We start from the raw sequence: 17,135 nt of genomic DNA, 5'->3' as shown, positions 1-17,135 counted from the left end.
TTTTGTTTGTTCACAACATCGAATGGCTCGTTGTGTTGACACCAAAGATATCGTGGCAATGGTCGTCAACTGAACCGGAGGCAAAACTGGCCGTCATACAACTGAACCGGAGGCAAAACTAGCCGGCAAAACCAGTTAACATGGTTGGTACCAAATCCTTCTGAGATGATATTGTTTCCATGTCATCCACATTATGTTAACCTGAGAAATTGAAATAGGACTTTGCCTATAAATGTGTGTTTGGAAATTAGACTTATCCTTATTCTATATCGTATAGAAAGAGGAAGAAACACTTGAATATTAGAGTAGTAATTGTCATTGGTGACGATGCGAAAGGAAAGAAACACAAAGAATCTTTAATCTACACATAAAAAGATGGCCGATAAGTTTCCAATAACAGCAATCGATCAAGAGTGTGTTTCCTGCCTATTTTGTATCAGTACATGTTTTCACACCAACAACGGTTCCATTTTTAGATGGAAATACTCGTATGCACCAGGATTAGACCTTAATAAATATTTACCCTTTTCACCCCTCAATCCAAAAAACAGATTGGCCCATGAAAGATACCAACATATATATGCCCCCATACGCGAGCCTGTCATCCAAAGTTCATCGAGCAAACACACAAACACTGCAGCCTACCACCGGACTTATCCCACAACTTCATCAACTCTTCCCCTTGAAATGGAGAGTGTTCCAGTGTTGATTGTTGGTGCTGGGCCAGCAGGCCTTGCAACGGCAGCATGCCTTGGTCAATTCTCGATTCCTTATGCCATCGTCGAGCGCGAGAGCTGTAGCGCGTCACTCTGGCGCAACCGTGCATATGATCGCCTCAAGCTGCATCTCGCAAAGGAGTTCTGTGAGTTGCCACACATGTCATACCCTGTAGATGCACCAACATACATACCAAAAACCTTGTTTGTGAAGTACTTGGATGACTATGTTGAGCGTTTCAACATTCAACCAAAGTATCTCACCAGCGTGGAGTCATCCACATATGACAATGATGAAAAATGTTGGTCCATTGTGGCAACGGACATGTCAAAGTGCACCACAGTCAAGTTCACGGCAAAGTTTCTTGTTGTGGCAAGTGGTGAGAATAGTGCAGAGAATATTCCAATGATCCCTGGACTAGAAAACTTTCCAGGTGATGTCATCCACTCCTCAAGCTACAAGTCAGGCAAGAGCTACTCTGGCAAGAATGTATTGGTCGTTGGATCTGGCAACTCCGGGATGGAAATTGCTTATGACCTTGCGACCCATGGTGCCAATACATCGATTGTTATACGAAGCCCGGTATGTACACGCACTATATATTTTCATTGGGTACATGAACGCAAATTCTTAGTATAGTTACTAATAGAAGAGATGCAATTTTTCAGTGTTATTACTAATAGGAAGTATTTCACATAGAAAAAGAGATGGACAGTTTATATCACACACAAACAACTAAAAAACTAGAGGAACCACATGACAAAGTTTTAATTCTTGAAAGAAGAAATTCTATGAAATTTTATTTATCATGCATACTTCAAAAGAGGTGTGACATGTTTTGTGGTTGCAGATTCATGTAATGAAAAAGGAATTAATTCGTTTGGGGATGGCACTTGCTCACCATCTTCCATTGAATCTAGTGGATAAACTCCTTGTGATGGCAGCATATTTAATATTTGGAGACCTGTCATGACATGGCATCACAAGACCAAAAATGGGTCCAATGACCCTCAAATCAGAAACAGGCCGATCTGCAGTGATTGATGTTGGGACTGTTGGATTGATCAAAAAAGGCATCATCAAAGTAAGTATATCCTTGACATGACATAAATTTATAACATATGTTGATTTGATATGCCAAGTTATCAATGTATTTTTATCTCCTATAGGTTCAGGGGGGCATTAGTAAGATCAAGGGCAACATAGTTAAATTTCAATGCAGTAAAAGAATCTCATTTGATGCGATTGTGTTTGCAACTGGATACAAAAGCACGGCAAATATATGGCTCAAGGTAATATAGCTTGTGTTTGAACATGTCTGAGTTTGTTTTCTTGGTGTAACCATTATTAAATCTGCTAACAAGCTCTATGCTTTTTTAATCCAGAATGGTGAGAGCATGTTAAATGGCAACGGACTGCCCATCCAAAAATATCCGAATCATTGGAAAGGTGAAAATGGGCTCTACTGTGCTGGGTTAGCGAGGAGAGGATTAGCCGGTATTGCAGCAGATGCCAAGAATATCGCTAATGACATCAAATCTGTGATAGACTCTATGTCAAGTTAAATCATCTTTTACATGTAGTTTACCATGGCAAGCATGCTAGAAGGTTGATTCTTTGAGAAATATATCCATTATGTCACCTTTGTATCTAGCTTTTAGACAAGTAGATTTATGTTTATTTCAAGGTTCATATGTGCCCTGAAGAGAGATGTACTATTATACTATAATAAAGGGGTTTGTAATCTTATTGTGTAGAGAGATTTGTCATTTTGCTTGAACCTACCACTGTGTATTATATTTTATTTACTTGAAATTATATGTGCAAAAGGCATGCACTCAATACTCCGTTGTCTATACCAAAATCTCTTGCGGCATGTTTACCCCATCGGTGTATGAGGTAGTAGTCACATCAACCCAAAAAACCCTGCATAGTTCACTACATCCATTACAGTAGGTACTGTGGTGCTATTTAGTCTTAGAGTGACACTAATTATCAATCCGTGCAACTACATGGGCTAGCTGACTTACTATAGATCATTAAAAATATTTGTGAACATATTTAGAAACTTAAAACTAAAGGTTAGAACACCATATGACGGAAAACTACTATGTAGAACATGTATTTGTGGTTACGTGATACTGGTATCCTTAACTGTTGTGGACACAATTTGTTGTGCCCGAAGCGCAGGGTTTGCAGTATGCAGTAAGTTTTCCATCGGCTGAGATCCAAGGTACCCATCCGTGTAGTCTTGGATATAAATTGCTTATGACCTACCATGGTGTCAATACTTCGATTGTTATACGAAGCCTGATATGTACTACATGCACTGTATAATTTCATTGGGTACATGAACACAATTTTTTAGTATAGTTACCACTAGAAGAGATGCATTTTTTCAGTATTATTACTAATATAAAATATTTCACACATATAAGAAATGGATTGTTTTATATCATGCACAGACAATGAAACAACTAGAGGAACTAAATGAAAAAAAATTAACTCTTGAAAGAAGAAATTCTATGAAATTTTGTTTTATCATGCATGCTTCAAAAGATGCATGCCATGTCTATTGGTTGCAAATTCATGTGATGACAAGAGAATTAATTCAGTTGGGTTGACACTTGCTCACTATCTTTCACTAAATATAGTGGGTGACCTCTTTGTGACGGCGGAGAATGTCATATTTTAAGATCTATCGAGGCATGGCGTCACAAGGCCCAAAACCAAAAACGGGTCGAATGACCCTCAAGTTAGGAACCGACCGACCTATCGATTGAGTTGAGACTGTTGGACTAACAAAAAAAGCACCATCAAAGTATTTGGAATATTCGAAGGAATCCGCCTTAATTAATCATATTTTATAATTAAAAATAATAAGTACACCTTTTCTCTCATAATGTCAATTTTATTTTCTAGTTGGCACTTCTAGAGAGATCCAAGTTATCGACAGAGATAATGTAGACCTGACTCAAATACACAATTATATATTTCACAAATTAGGCACTTACATGATGAACAAGGCCGCTACTTGCATATATACCGGATGTTCATTATATTTGAAGGCATAGCAAGCAAGCAATCATTCCTTTTCTTTTTGGGGGAAACACCGATATTGTCAATGGAATAGATAGAACATCAATTGAATCAGTACAATAAGAAATGCTAAGTTTTTTTACAAGGCGAACTGGCGGAATAAAGCATATATAGGGGATGAGCCTCTCCCAATTCAGTCCATCACTTTTATCAACTGACTCGTTGGACTTTACTGACTTCCAACACTAAATATACTCGGATGGAAAAGATTGCTGATGCCAAAATTGAATTGGCTGAAAGCTACTATAACTTTTTTTGATGGAAGAAAGGTACTATAACTAGTAACTGAAAGATGATCATAAGACTCGTGGATTGGCGGAGTGTACCTCTGTATTTTATTTCCCCTTTTCCTATATTTCTTAAAATTATATATTATATATTATTATTTAATATATGTACACGAACTCCCTACTGTTCACAGCAAAGAAGAAACGCAACGCTAACATATCTATAATAGGTAAAGGCTGAAGTTCAAACTACGAGGTGATACAAACATCAAAAATTCGTTGCCATGTAGTGCTTAATTCACGTTACTGTGAGCCGTCAAGATGGAACAAATAACCAATTTCAAAAATAAATGACAATGCACTAACAAAGAACGACAATTAGCCATGGTAGATTCCGTTTTCTGCCATTGTCTTCTCACCTTCTATCTCAGTGTTTTGGAACTGAAAAAAAAAATCATAAGACCAGCTGCCGTTATTTTCCCTCTGAGGTTACCTGCTGCCAAATAGTAGTATATACTAGGTACTAGTAGATTATTTTAGCGACTATATATACTAGTTCTGATTTTTTTAGAATACATACAACTCCGTAGTTCTTATTTTATTTGAGATAAGTATACTTTTTATATTTGTCTTGCAAAAAAGTACTTCTATATTTAGAATGTTTGCCATTTTTTCATCTTATTTAGAATGTTTAACTTTTTTAGATAAATTTAGAATATTTACTTTTTATAAACATTAATTAGAATGTTACTAGTTCCTATGATCTGTCAAATATATCACATCCTTTTTGAGGGGTAAATAGCACATCTAACCTTTTTTTAGACAAAAATAGCACATCTAACTGAGGCATTGTTCCTAAAAAAACTGAGGCATTTTTTGGCCAGCCTCCTGATTATTTATGATATAATGGGCCGGCCCCTTAAGCAAGGAGAAGGAAGCAAGCAGGCCCAGCAATGAGAAGCGAGGCCTCCACAAGTCAACATAAACAAAACCAGCCAATCCGCTATCCTCCACCTCCTCTAGGGTTTTAAGGCCAACTCCAACGCGCAACCCCATCTTGTCCGCTCGCGTCAGTTTGGAGGTAAACGGACGGATCAGGCCTCCCAATGCGCGGCCGCAAACGGACCGTCGTCCGTTTTCTGTCCGCTTTCGACCCATTTCCGACTCAAGTTTGGGCCAAATTTGCGGCCGAATGGACACGCGCGGACGGCGCGTGGCGCCTGCCCATGTCCTCCCCTGGCCCGCCCGTTGCGGAGACAGACCCCTCTTTTCTTATCCCCACCGAACCCCTTCCAGCCGAACCCCTCCACTCTCGTCCCTCCCCACTGCCCCCGACATTGCCTCTGTGCAGCTCGGTCGCGTGCTCGCCCCAACCCTAGTCGCAGCCCCCGTTCCCTCGATGCCCCGAGCTACCCAACCACGGCCACCTGATTTGCACTCCCGGCGGTCGGATTTGGAGCGGATCCGGCCGGACTTGAGCTCGCCCGGCTGCGGGAGGCCACGCCGTGGCATGGACTGGCCGGGCACCGGGCCGGAAGGCCCCGGCAAGGCCGCGTGCAGGTACTGATTCCTTCTCTGGCGGCTCGGATCTACACCTTCGGCGGTTCGCCGGCAGATACACGAACGGCCATCGGCCGGGCTCGTTGCTGGCCCAAAAGCTCGTCGGCGAACCGTTGCCACTCATTAAGTGCGATGACTGCCCAGAGAAGGTCTTGCGTCGCGTGTCTACAACGCCGGAACATCCCGGATGGGTGTTCATCAAGTGCTCAACCAATGGGGTATGTGCTACTTAGTTTCGGTTGTGCTCTTGGATTTGACTAGTTGTGCTAACTTAAATTTTTATTTTGTAGAATGGATGCAACTTTTGGTATTGGAAAGAAGAGTACATCGATATATTGATAGAGCGTAATTTAGTAGATGTTCGTGCACTTGTAGCTAGAATAGAGGCTAGAGATGAGACTAGTGCACTTGTTGCTAGAATAGCGGCTAGACATGAGACTAGATGCGAGGAAGCAACGTCTACTTCTTTATACTCGAAGAAGAAAGAAGCACGCAAGATCGAGCCTCCGCAGATCAACAATGAATGCATCGAGAAGGCACTAATCCAACTTACGGGAGCAGTTATAGAAGTTGGATATCTTCTAAAATGTCTTCTTGTGGTTCTTGTTTTCTTTGGTCTTGCTATTCTAGTTAAGATTTGGTGATGTGCTTCCATGTATCAAAAATCAATGATGAAAAATTAAAAGATGTGTTTGCGAAAAAATGCATGCGGACGGGATGTGGCCGAAATGCGGCCTTTCGTTGGGCGCACGGCCGGCGCATCCACAAATCCGGGTGGACACGGCCCATTGTCACCCCCAAACGGATGAAATCCGGACAAAGCAGACATCCATTTGGGGTCGCGCGTTGGAGTTGGCCTTACCACGCAGCCCGGACGTCTCCCTCCCCTCCTCCGTCCTCTGTGTGTGTGTGCGCGCGAGCACTTTAGCTTCTCTATACCGCTTCCAGATTGTTTTACCAAATCTGGCAGAACTGTGTCGAGTGGCATTTTTTCTATGCTAGTTCAGTTATTTGGATGCATGATCCTGACAGCATTGGTTCGCTTTTGTTCTAGGCAGCAACTAGGGCTGCCGATCTTGTTTGTGAGATGCCCTGAATAAGCTAAGCAATGCCCAATTTCCTACCGGAGTCAAGCACTAAATCTAGGAATACAAAATGCAGCAAAATTGGATTGCTTATTTGCTTGTTAGCTTATTAACCTAACTATGTATGGACGTCCAAGATGCAAAGCCCCTCAAAAATGTTGAACCCGACTCTGCTTGTGGATCTAGTTATTGTCTTAACCATCCACAATCGAAAAGATTGTTCACAGTTGCATATGGTAGCTGTATTTTGTGAGTCCTTCATACCCCTCGTGCTCTGAGTTTCAATCTTTGCTGAATGCGCTTCAACAAATATGGTCTTGTAGGGTAGAGTATCAACTCCCAAACCTTATTGTGGAAGCTATTACAAAAGAAAGTCTGTATGGTGCATTTGATAACGGGATCACTGCTGAACAGGTAATCATCTTAATCACACATTTCTACATGATTCATTGTTAGATAGATACATGCAGTTATGCTTTATTCTTTTTCTTCTTCAGATAATTTCATTCCTTCAGCAAAATGCCCACCCTTGTGTCATCGACAAAATACCACTAGTCCCAGAGAATGTTACAGATCAGGCAAGCACAGCAACCCATCCCTCATATACCAGACATCATCTGTTCAACGGATATAAAACTGAAGACTACCAATTCTCCGGTGCAGATTAGGCTGTGGGAGAATGACCGTAACAAGGTCGAGATGGTCCTGTCACATGTATACGAGGATTTTCCGAGCAAGGTATAAACCCTTCACCCACCAAACCCTGCCAGCTCCTTGCGGATGGATGGTACTTGGACACATTTGAAAACATGTACTCTAGTAGTCTGATTACCACTATACTTACATCTGGGTGCCGCTTTGTAAGCTACCAACTTATATGTTTCGAATTGGGGAGGAATTCGCCATGGGAGGCGGATACAAGCTCACACACACACACATGAGGTTCTGGCCGAAGCCACCAGTTCCTTCCCAGATCCACACGCAACACACGCCAACAGATATATCCTCGCGTACACCCTTAACAGGCCCAGTTCTGGCCTGCAAGCCACCAGGGAAGATGCCGGTCGCGAGTGGGCCAAGCTGCCGGCCCACGAGTCGAATCCTTGGCCTCGCGCGCTCCTGGTTGCTCTGTTCCGGTGCCTTGATTGCTGACACGCTTACTTGTGCAGGACATGTTTGAGCAATGCTGTGACCACGCCAGGGATAACAGGTACTTGCTGTGGGAGGACGCGAAGAAGATGTGATTGATAGTGAACGCGGAGTTCCACCAAGAAATGCGGGAGTTCCTGCGCAGGCAAAGATGATCCAAGGGAAGTGACCATCTTGGAGAGAAGAAAAGAAGCAACTTGTCTGAACCACACGCAACTTCATGTGAGGAAGGCCTGAATCCACCCACCAACCAGACAAGTCTTTTACAACATCCATTAGCACGACAAGTCTTTACAAGATCCATCACCAGGAGGCAGCGAGGCAGAGTGGTTGTCTGGTAGATGTTGAAATCATTTGAACTCGATGGTCGTAAATCGAGTGTAATCATATGTTTGATAGGTCCAGTCTGCAGTTTGTGTCATGCTAAGTGTAGGTCACAGAAGGTAGTGGATTATCCAGTTAGTCAAATCAAAATTGGATGAACTGTACGTGCTCCACTTCTCCAGTTCAGTTTTGCATGGAAGTCGCGTACAATTGTGATTGGCCTGTGTCAGTCAGTTTGGAACCATACAAGTTTGCAAAACCGCATCGGGACAGGATTGACAATTTTGATTTTCAGTGAAGTGGTTTAGTATCTTTTTAACAAAATACTTGGGGGTTTATGAGGATTCACACTCTGGTGTGTAGAGTTAAAATACAATGAGCGCTCAATTTGATGTTCAGGCGTAGGACAATATACATGTACCAAAGTTGAAATATGGCCTCACATTAAACGAGTGTTCAGTATAGAAACGAATTTATATTAAAAAAAATTGGTTTCAAATATTTGAACTAAAGTTCCACTTTTTGTTTGTTCACAACATCGAATGGCTCGTTGTGTTGACACAAAAGATATCGTGGCAATGGTCGTCAACTGAACCGGAGGCAAAACTGGCCGTCATACAACTGAACCGGAGGCAAAACTAGCCGGCAAAACCAGTTAACATGGTTGGTACCAAATCCTTCTGAGATGATATTGTTTCCATGTCATCCGCATTATGTTAACCTGAAAAATTGAAATAGGACTTTGCCTATAAATGTGTGTTTGGAAATTAGACTTATCCTTATTCTATATCGTATAGAAAGAGGAAGAAACACTTGAATATTAGAGTAGTAATTGTCATTGGTGACGATGCGAAAGGAAAGAAACACAAAGAATCTTTAATCTACACATAAAAAGATGGCCGATAAGTTTCCAATAACAGCAATCGATCAAGAGTGTGTTTCCTGCCTATTTTGTATCAGTACATGTTTCCACACCAACAACGGTTCCATTTTTAGATGGAAATACTCGTATGCACCAGGATTAGACCTCAATAAATATTTACCCTTTTCACCCCTCAATCCAAAAAACAGATTGGCCCATGAAAGATACCAACATATATATGCCCCCATACGCGAGCCTGTCATCCAAAGTTCATCGAGCAAACACACAAACACTGCAGCCTACCACCGGACTTATCCCACAACTTCATCAACTCTTCCCCTTGAAATGGAGAGTGTTCCAGTGTTGATTGTTGGTGCTGGGCCAGCAGGCCTTGCAACGGCAGCATGCCTTGGTCAATTCTCGATTCCTTATGCCATCGTCGAGCGCGAGAGCTGTAGCGCGTCACTCTGGCGCAACCGTGCATATGATCGCCTCAAGCTGCATCTCGCAAAGGAGTTCTGTGAGTTGCCACACATGTCATACCCTGTAGATGCACCAACATACATACCAAAAACCTTGTTTGTGAAGTACTTGGATGACTATGTTGAGTGTTTCAACATTCAACCAAAGTATCTCACCAGCGTGGAGTCATCCACATATGACAATGATGAAAAATGTTGGTCCATTGTGGCAACGGACATGTCAAAGTGCACCACAGTCAAGTTCACGGCAAAGTTTCTTGTTGTGGCAAGTGGTGAGAATAGTGCAGAGAATATTCCAATGATCCCTGGACTAGAAAACTTTCCAGGTGATGTCATCCACTCCTCAAGCTACAAGTCAGGCAAGAGCTACTCTGGCAAGAATGTATTGGTCGTTGGATCTGGCAACTCCGGGATGGAAATTGCTTATGACCTTGCGACCCATGGTGCCAATACATCGATTGTTATACGAAGCCCGGTATGTACACGCACTATATATTTTCATTGGGTACATGAACGCAAATTCTTAGTATAGTTACTAATAGAAGAGATGCAATTTTTCAGTGTTATTACTAATAGGAAGTATTTCACATAGAAAAAGAGATGGACAGTTTATATCACACACAAACAACTAAAAAACTAGAGGAACCACATGACAAAGTTTTAATTCTTGAAAGAAGAAATTCTATGAAATTTTATTTATCATGCATACTTCAAAAGAGGTGTGACATGTTTTGTGGTTGCAGATTCATGTAATGACAAAGGAATTAATTCGTTTGGGGATGGCACTTGCTCACCATCTTCCATTGAATCTAGTGGATAAACTCCTTGTGATGGCAGCGTATTTAATATTTGGAGACCTGTCACGACATGGCATCACAAGACCAAAAATGGGTCCAATGACCCTCAAATCAGAAACAGGCCGATCTGCAGTGATTGATGTTGGGACTGTTGGATTGATCAAAAAAGGCATCATCAAAGTAAGTATATCCTTGACATGACATAAATTTATAACATATGTTGATTTGATATGCCAAGTTATCAATGTATTTTTATCTCCTATAGGTTCAGGGGGGCATTAGTAAGATCAAGGGCAACATAGTTAAATTTCAATGCAGTAAAAGAATCTCATTTGATGCGATTGTGTTTGCAACTGGATACAAAAGCACGGCAAATATATGGCTCAAGGTAATATAGCTTGTGTTTGAACATGTCTGAGTTTGTTTTCTTGGTGTAACCATTATTAAATCTGCTAACAAGCTCTATGCTTTTTTAATCCAGAATGGTGAGAGCATGTTAAATGGCAACGGACTGCCCATCCAAAAATATCCGAATCATTGGAAAGGTGAAAATGGGCTCTACTGTGCTGGGTTAGCGAGGAGAGGATTAGCCGGTATTGCAGCAGATGCCAAGAATATCGCTAATGACATCAAATCTGTGATAGACTCTATGTCAAGTTAAATCATCTTTTACATGTAGTTTACCATGGCAAGCATGCTAGAAGGTTGATTCTTTGAGAAATATATCCATTATGTCACCTTTGTATCTAGCTTTTAGACAAGTAGATTTATGTTTATTTCAAGGTTCATATGTGCCCTGAAGAGAGATGTACTATTATACTATAATAAAGGGGTTTGTAATCTTATTGTGCAGAGAGATTTGTCATTTTGCTTGAACCTACCACTGTGTATTATATTTTATTTACTTGAAATTATATGTGCAAAAGGCATGCACTCAATACTCCGTTGTCTATACCAAAATCTCTTGCGGCATGTTTACCCCATCGGTGTATGAGGTAGTAGTCACATCAACCCAAAAAACCCTGCATAGTTCACTACATCCATTACAGTAGGTACCGTGGTGCTATTTAGTCTTAGAATGACACTAATTATCAATCCGTGCAACTACATGGGCTAGCTGACTTACTATAGATCATTAAAAATATCTGTGAACATATTTAGAAACTTAAAACTAAAGGTTAGAACACCATATGACGGAAAACTACTATGTAGAACATGTATTTGTGGTTACATGATACTGGTATCCTTAACTGTTGTGGACACAATTTGTTGTGCCCGAAGCGCAGGGTTTGCAGTATGCAGTAAGTTTTCCATCGGCTGAGATCCAAGGTACCCATCCGTGTAGTCTTGGATATAAATTGCTTATGACCTACCATGGTGTCAATACTTCGATTGTTATACGAAGCCTGATATGTACTACATGCACTGTATAATTTCATTGGGTACATGAACACAATTTTTTAGTATAGTTACCACTAGAAGAGATGCATTTTTTCAGTATTATTACTAATATAAAGTATTTCACACATATAAGAAATGGATTGTTTTATATCATGCACACACAATGAAACAACTAGAGGAACTAAATGAAAAAAAATTAACTCTTGAAAGAAGAAATTCTATGAAATTTCGTTTTATCATGCATGCTTCAAAAGATGCATGCCATGTCTATTGGTTGCAAATTCATGTGATGACAAGACAATTAATTCAGTTGGGTTGACACTTGCTCACTATCTTTCACTAAATACAGTGGGTGACCTCTTTGTGACGGCGGAGAATGCCATATTTTAAGATCTATCGAGGCATGGCGTAACAAGGCCCAAAACCAAAAACGGGTCGAATGACCCTCAAGTTAGGAACCGACCGACCTATCGATTGAGTTGAGACTGTTGGACTAACAAAAAAAGCACCATCAAAGTATTTGGAATATTCGAAGGAATCCGCCTTAATTAATCATATTTTATAATTAAAAATAATAAGTACACCTTTTCTCTCATAATGTCAATTTTATTTTCTAGTTGGCACTTCTAGAGAGATCCAAGTTATCTACAGAGATAATGTAGACCTGACTCAAATACGCAATTATATATTTCACAAATTAGGCACTTACATGATGAACAAGGCCGCTACTTGCATATATATCGGATGTTCATTATATTTGAAGGCATAGCAAGCAAGCAATCATTCCTTTTCTTTTTGGGGGAAACACCGATATTGTCAATGGAATAGATAGAACATCAATTGAATCAGTACAATAAGAAATGCTAAGTTTTTTTACAAGGCGAACTGACGGAATAAAGCATATATAGGGGATGAGCCTCTCCCAATTCAGTCCATCACTTTTATCAACTGACTCGTTTGACTTTACCGACTTCCAACACTAAATATACTCGGATGGAAAAGATTGCTGATGCCAAAATTGAATTGGCTGAAAGCTACTATAACTTTTTTTGATGGAAGAAAGGTACTATAACTAGTAACTGAAAGATGATCATAAGACTCGTGGATTGGCGGAGTGTACCTCTGTATTTTATTTCCCCTTTTCCTATATTTCTTAAAATTATATATTTTATATTATTATTTAATATATGTACACGAACTCCCTACTGTTCACAGCAAATAAGAAACGCAACGCTAACATATCTATAATAGGTAAAGGCTGAAGTTCAAACTACGAGGTGATACAAACATCAAAAATTCGTTGCCATGTAGTGCTTAATTCACGTTACTGTGAGCCGTCAAGATGGAACAAATAACCAATTTCAAAAATAAATGACAATGCACTAACAAAGAACGACAATTAGCCATGGTAGATTCCGTTTTCTGCCATTGTCTTCTCACCTTCTATCTCAGTGTTTTGGAACTGAAAAAAAAGTCATAAGACCAGCTGCCGTTATTTTCCCTCTGAGGTTACCTGCTGCCAAATAGTAGTATATACTAGGTACTAGTAGATTATTTTAGCGACTATATATACTAGTTCTGATTTTTTTAGAATACATACAACTCCGTAGTTCTTATTTTATTTGAGATAAGTATACTTTTTATATTTGTCTTGCAAAAAAGTACTTCTATATTTAGAATGTTTGCCATTTTTTCATCTTATTTAGAATGTTTAACTTTTTTAGATAAATTTAGAATATTTACTTTTTATAAACATTAATTAGAATGTTAGTAGTTCCTATGATCTGTCAAATATATCACATCCTTTTTGAGGGGTAAATAGCTCATCTAACCTTTTTTTAGACAAAAATAGCACATCTAACTGAGGCATTGTTCCTAAAAAAACTGAGGCATTTTTTGGCCAGCCTCCTGATTATTTATGATATAATGGGCCGGCCCCTTAAGCAAGGAGAAGGAAGCAAGCAGGCCTAGCAATGAGAAGCGAGGCCTCCACTAGTCAACATAAACAAAACCAGCCAATCCGCTATCCTCCACCTCCTCTAGGGTTTTAAGGCCAACTCCAACGCGCAACCCCATCTTATCCGCTCGCGTCAGTTTGGGGGTAAACGGACGGATCAGGCCTCCCAATGCGCGGCCGCAAACGGACTGTCGTCCGTTTTCTGTCCGCTTTCGACCCATTTCCGACTCAAGTTTGGGCCAAATTTGCGGCCGAATGGACACGCGCGGACGGCGCGTGGCGCCTGCCCATGTCCTCCCCTGGCCCGCCCGTTGGGGAGACAGACCCCTCTTTTCTTATCCCCACCGAACCCCTTCCAGCCGCACGCCTCCACTCTCGTCCCTCGCCACCGCCCCCGACATTGCCTCTGTGCAGCTCGGTCGCGTGCTCGCCCCAACCCTAGTCGCAGCCCCCGTTCCCTCGATGCCCCGAGCTACCCAACCACGGCCACCTGATTTGCACTCCCGGCGGTCGGATTTGGAGCGGATCCGGCCGGACTTGAGCTCGCCCGGCTGCGGGAGGCCACGCCGTGGCATGGACTGGCCGGGCACCGGGCCGGAAGGCCCCGGCAAGGCCGCGTGCAGGTACTGATTCCTCCTCTGGCCGCTCGGATCTACACCTTCGGCGGTTCGCCGGCAGATACACGAACGGCCATCGGCCGGGCTCGTTGCTGGCCCAAAAGCTCGTCGGCGAACCGTTGCTACTCATTAAGTGCGATGACTGCCCAGAGAAGGTCTTGCGTCGCGTGTTTACAACGCCGGAACATCCCGGATCGGTGTTCATCAAGTGCTCAACCAATGGGGTATGTGCTACTTAGTTTCGGTTGTGCTCTTGGATTTGACTAGTTGTGCTAACTTAAATTTTTATTTTGTAGAATGGATGCAACTTTTGGTATTGGAAAGAAGAGTACATCGATATATTGATAGAGCGTAATTTAGTAGATGTTCGTGCACTTGTAGCTAGAATAGAGGCTAGAGATGAGACTAGTGCACTTGTTGCTAGAATAGCGGCTAGACATGAGACTAGATGCGAGGAAGCAACGTCTACTTCTTTATACTCGAAGAAGAAAGAAGCACGCAAGATCGAGCCTCCGCAGATCAACAATGAATGCATCGAGAAGGCACTAATCCAACTTACGGGAGCAGTTATAGAAGTTGGATATCTTCTAAAATGTCTTCTTGTGGTTCTTGTTTTCTTTGGTCTTGCTATTCTAGTTAAGATTTGGTGATGTGCTTCCATGTATCAAAAATCAATGATGAAAAATTAAAAGATGTGTTTGCGAAAAAATGCATGCGGACGGGATGTGGCCGAAATGCGGCCTTGCGTTGGGCGCACGGCCGGCGCATCCACAAATCCGGGTGGACACGGCCCATTGTCACCCCCAAACGGATGAAATCCGGACAAAGCAGACATCCATTTGGGGTCGCGCGTTGGAGTTGGCCTTACCACGCAGCCCGGACGTCTCCCTCCCCTCCTCCGTCCTCTGTGTGTGTGTGCGCGCGAGCACTTTAGCTTCTCTATACCGCTTCCAGATTGTTTTACCAAATCTGGCAGAACTGTGTCGAGTGGCATTTTTTCTATGCTAGTTCAGTTATTTGGATGCATGATCCTGACAGCATTGGTTCGCTTTTGTTCTAGGCAGCAACTAGGGCTGCCGATCTTGTTTGTGAGATGCCCTGAATAAGCTAAGCAATGCCCAATTTCCTACCGGAGTCAAGCACTAAATCTAGGAATACAAAATGCAGCAAAATTGGATTGCTTATTTGCTTGTAGCTTATTAACCTAACTATGTATGGACGTCCAAGATGCAAAGCCCCTCAAAAATGTTGAACCCGACTCTGCTTGTGGATCTAGTTATTGTCTTAACCATCCACAATCGAAAAGATTGTTCACAGTTGCATATGGTAGCGGTATTTTGTGAGTCCTTCATACCCCTCGTGCTCTGAGTTTCAATCTTTGCTGAATGCGCTTCAACAAATATGGTCTTGTAGGGTAGAGTATCAACTCCCAAACCTTATTGTGGAAGCTATTACAAAAGAAAGTCTGTATGGTGCATTTGATAACGGGATCACTGCTGAACAGGTAATCATCTTAATCACACATTTCTACATGATTCATTGTTAGATAGATACATGCAGTTATGCTTTATTCTTTTTCTTCTTTAGATAATTTCATTCCTTCAGCAAAATGCCCACCCTTGTGTCATCGACAAAATACCACTAGTCCCAGAGAATGTTACAGATCAGGCAAGCACAGCAACCCATCCCTCATATACCAGGCATCATCTGTTCAACGGATATAAAACTGAAGACTACCAATTCTCCGGTGCAGATTAGGCTGTGGGAGAATGACCGTAACAAGGTCGAGATGGTCCTATCACATGTATACGAGGATTTTCCGAGCAAGGTATAAACCCTTCACCCACCAAACCCTGCCAGCTCCTTGCGGATGGATGGTGCTTGGACACATTTGAAAACATGTACTCTAGTAGTCTGATTACCACTATACTTACATTTGGGTGCCGCTTTGTAAGCTACCAACTTATATGTTTCGAATTGGGGAGGAATTCGCCATGGGAGGCGGATACAAGCTCACACACACACACACATGAGGTTCTGGCCGAAGCCACCAGTTCCTTCCCAGATCCACACGCAACACACGCCAACAGATATATCCTCGCGTACACCCTTAACGGGCCCAGTTCTGGCCTGCAAGCCACCAGGGAAGATGCCGGTCGCGAGTGGGCCAAGCTGCCGGCCCACGAGTCGAATCCTTGGCCTCGCGCGCTCCTGGTTGCTCTGTTCCGGTGCCTTGATTGCTGACACGCTTACTTGTGCAGGACATGTTTGAGCAATGCTGTGACCACGCCAGGGATAACAGGTACTTGCTGTGGGAGGACGCGAAGAAGATGTGATTGATAGTGAACGCGGAGTTCCACCAAGAAATGCGGGAGTTCCTGCGCAGGCAAAGATGATCCAAGGGAAGTGACCATCTTGGAGAGAAGAAAAGAAGCAACTTGTCTGAACCACACGCAACTTCATGTGAGGAAGGCCTGAATCCACCCACCAACCAGACAAGTCTTTTACAACATCCATCAGCACGACAAGTCTTTACAAGATCCATCACCAGGAGGCAGCGAGGCAGAGTGGTTGTCTGGTAGATGTTGAAATCATTTGAACTCGATGGTCGTAAATCGAGTGTAATCATATGTTTGATAGGTCCAGTCTGCAGTTTGTGTCATGCTAAGTGTAGGTCACAGAAGGTAGTGGATTATCCAGTTAGTCAAATCAAAATTGGATGAACTGTACGTGCTCCACTTCTCCAGTTCAGTTTTGCATGGAAGTCGCGTACAATTGTGATTGGCCTGTGTCAGTCAGTTTGGAACCATACAAGTTTGCAAAACCGCATCGGGACAGGATTGACAATTTTGATTTTC

General features: G+C 42.1%; 2 protein-coding genes and 1 pseudogene across 2 annotated transcripts; all 3 read left to right on the top strand.

Annotated features, from left to right (window-relative positions):
• The first annotated feature begins 14 nt into the window (after positions 1–14).
• LOC141041856 (probable indole-3-pyruvate monooxygenase YUCCA10) lies at positions 15–5,029 on the top strand (annotated as a pseudogene).
• A 2,805-nt stretch (positions 5,030–7,834) lies between these two features.
• LOC141041855 (probable indole-3-pyruvate monooxygenase YUCCA10) lies at positions 7,835–13,563 on the top strand. The gene has a single exon (XM_073509373.1). The coding sequence runs from the start codon at positions 9,057–9,059 to the stop codon at positions 10,035–10,037; it is 981 nt and encodes a 326-aa protein (XP_073365474.1). The 5' UTR covers positions 7,835–9,056; the 3' UTR covers positions 10,038–13,563.
• Positions 10,402–10,963, top strand: LOC141041397 (probable indole-3-pyruvate monooxygenase YUCCA11). The gene is made up of 3 exons (XM_073507543.1): positions 10,402–10,482; positions 10,568–10,690; positions 10,784–10,963. The coding sequence occupies exons 1-3, from the start codon at positions 10,402–10,404 to the stop codon at positions 10,961–10,963; spliced, it is 384 nt and encodes a 127-aa protein (XP_073363644.1).
• Positions 13,564–17,135: the final 3,572 nt, after the last annotated feature.

Source organism: Aegilops tauschii, chromosome 2 (assembly GCF_002575655.3).
Source record: "Aegilops tauschii subsp. strangulata cultivar AL8/78 chromosome 2, Aet v6.0, whole genome shotgun sequence".
Lineage (NCBI taxonomy): Eukaryota > Viridiplantae > Streptophyta > Magnoliopsida > Poales > Poaceae > Aegilops > Aegilops tauschii.
The sequence above is the reverse complement of the archived record's forward strand: the minus strand, read 5'-3'. Positions and strand labels throughout refer to the sequence as shown.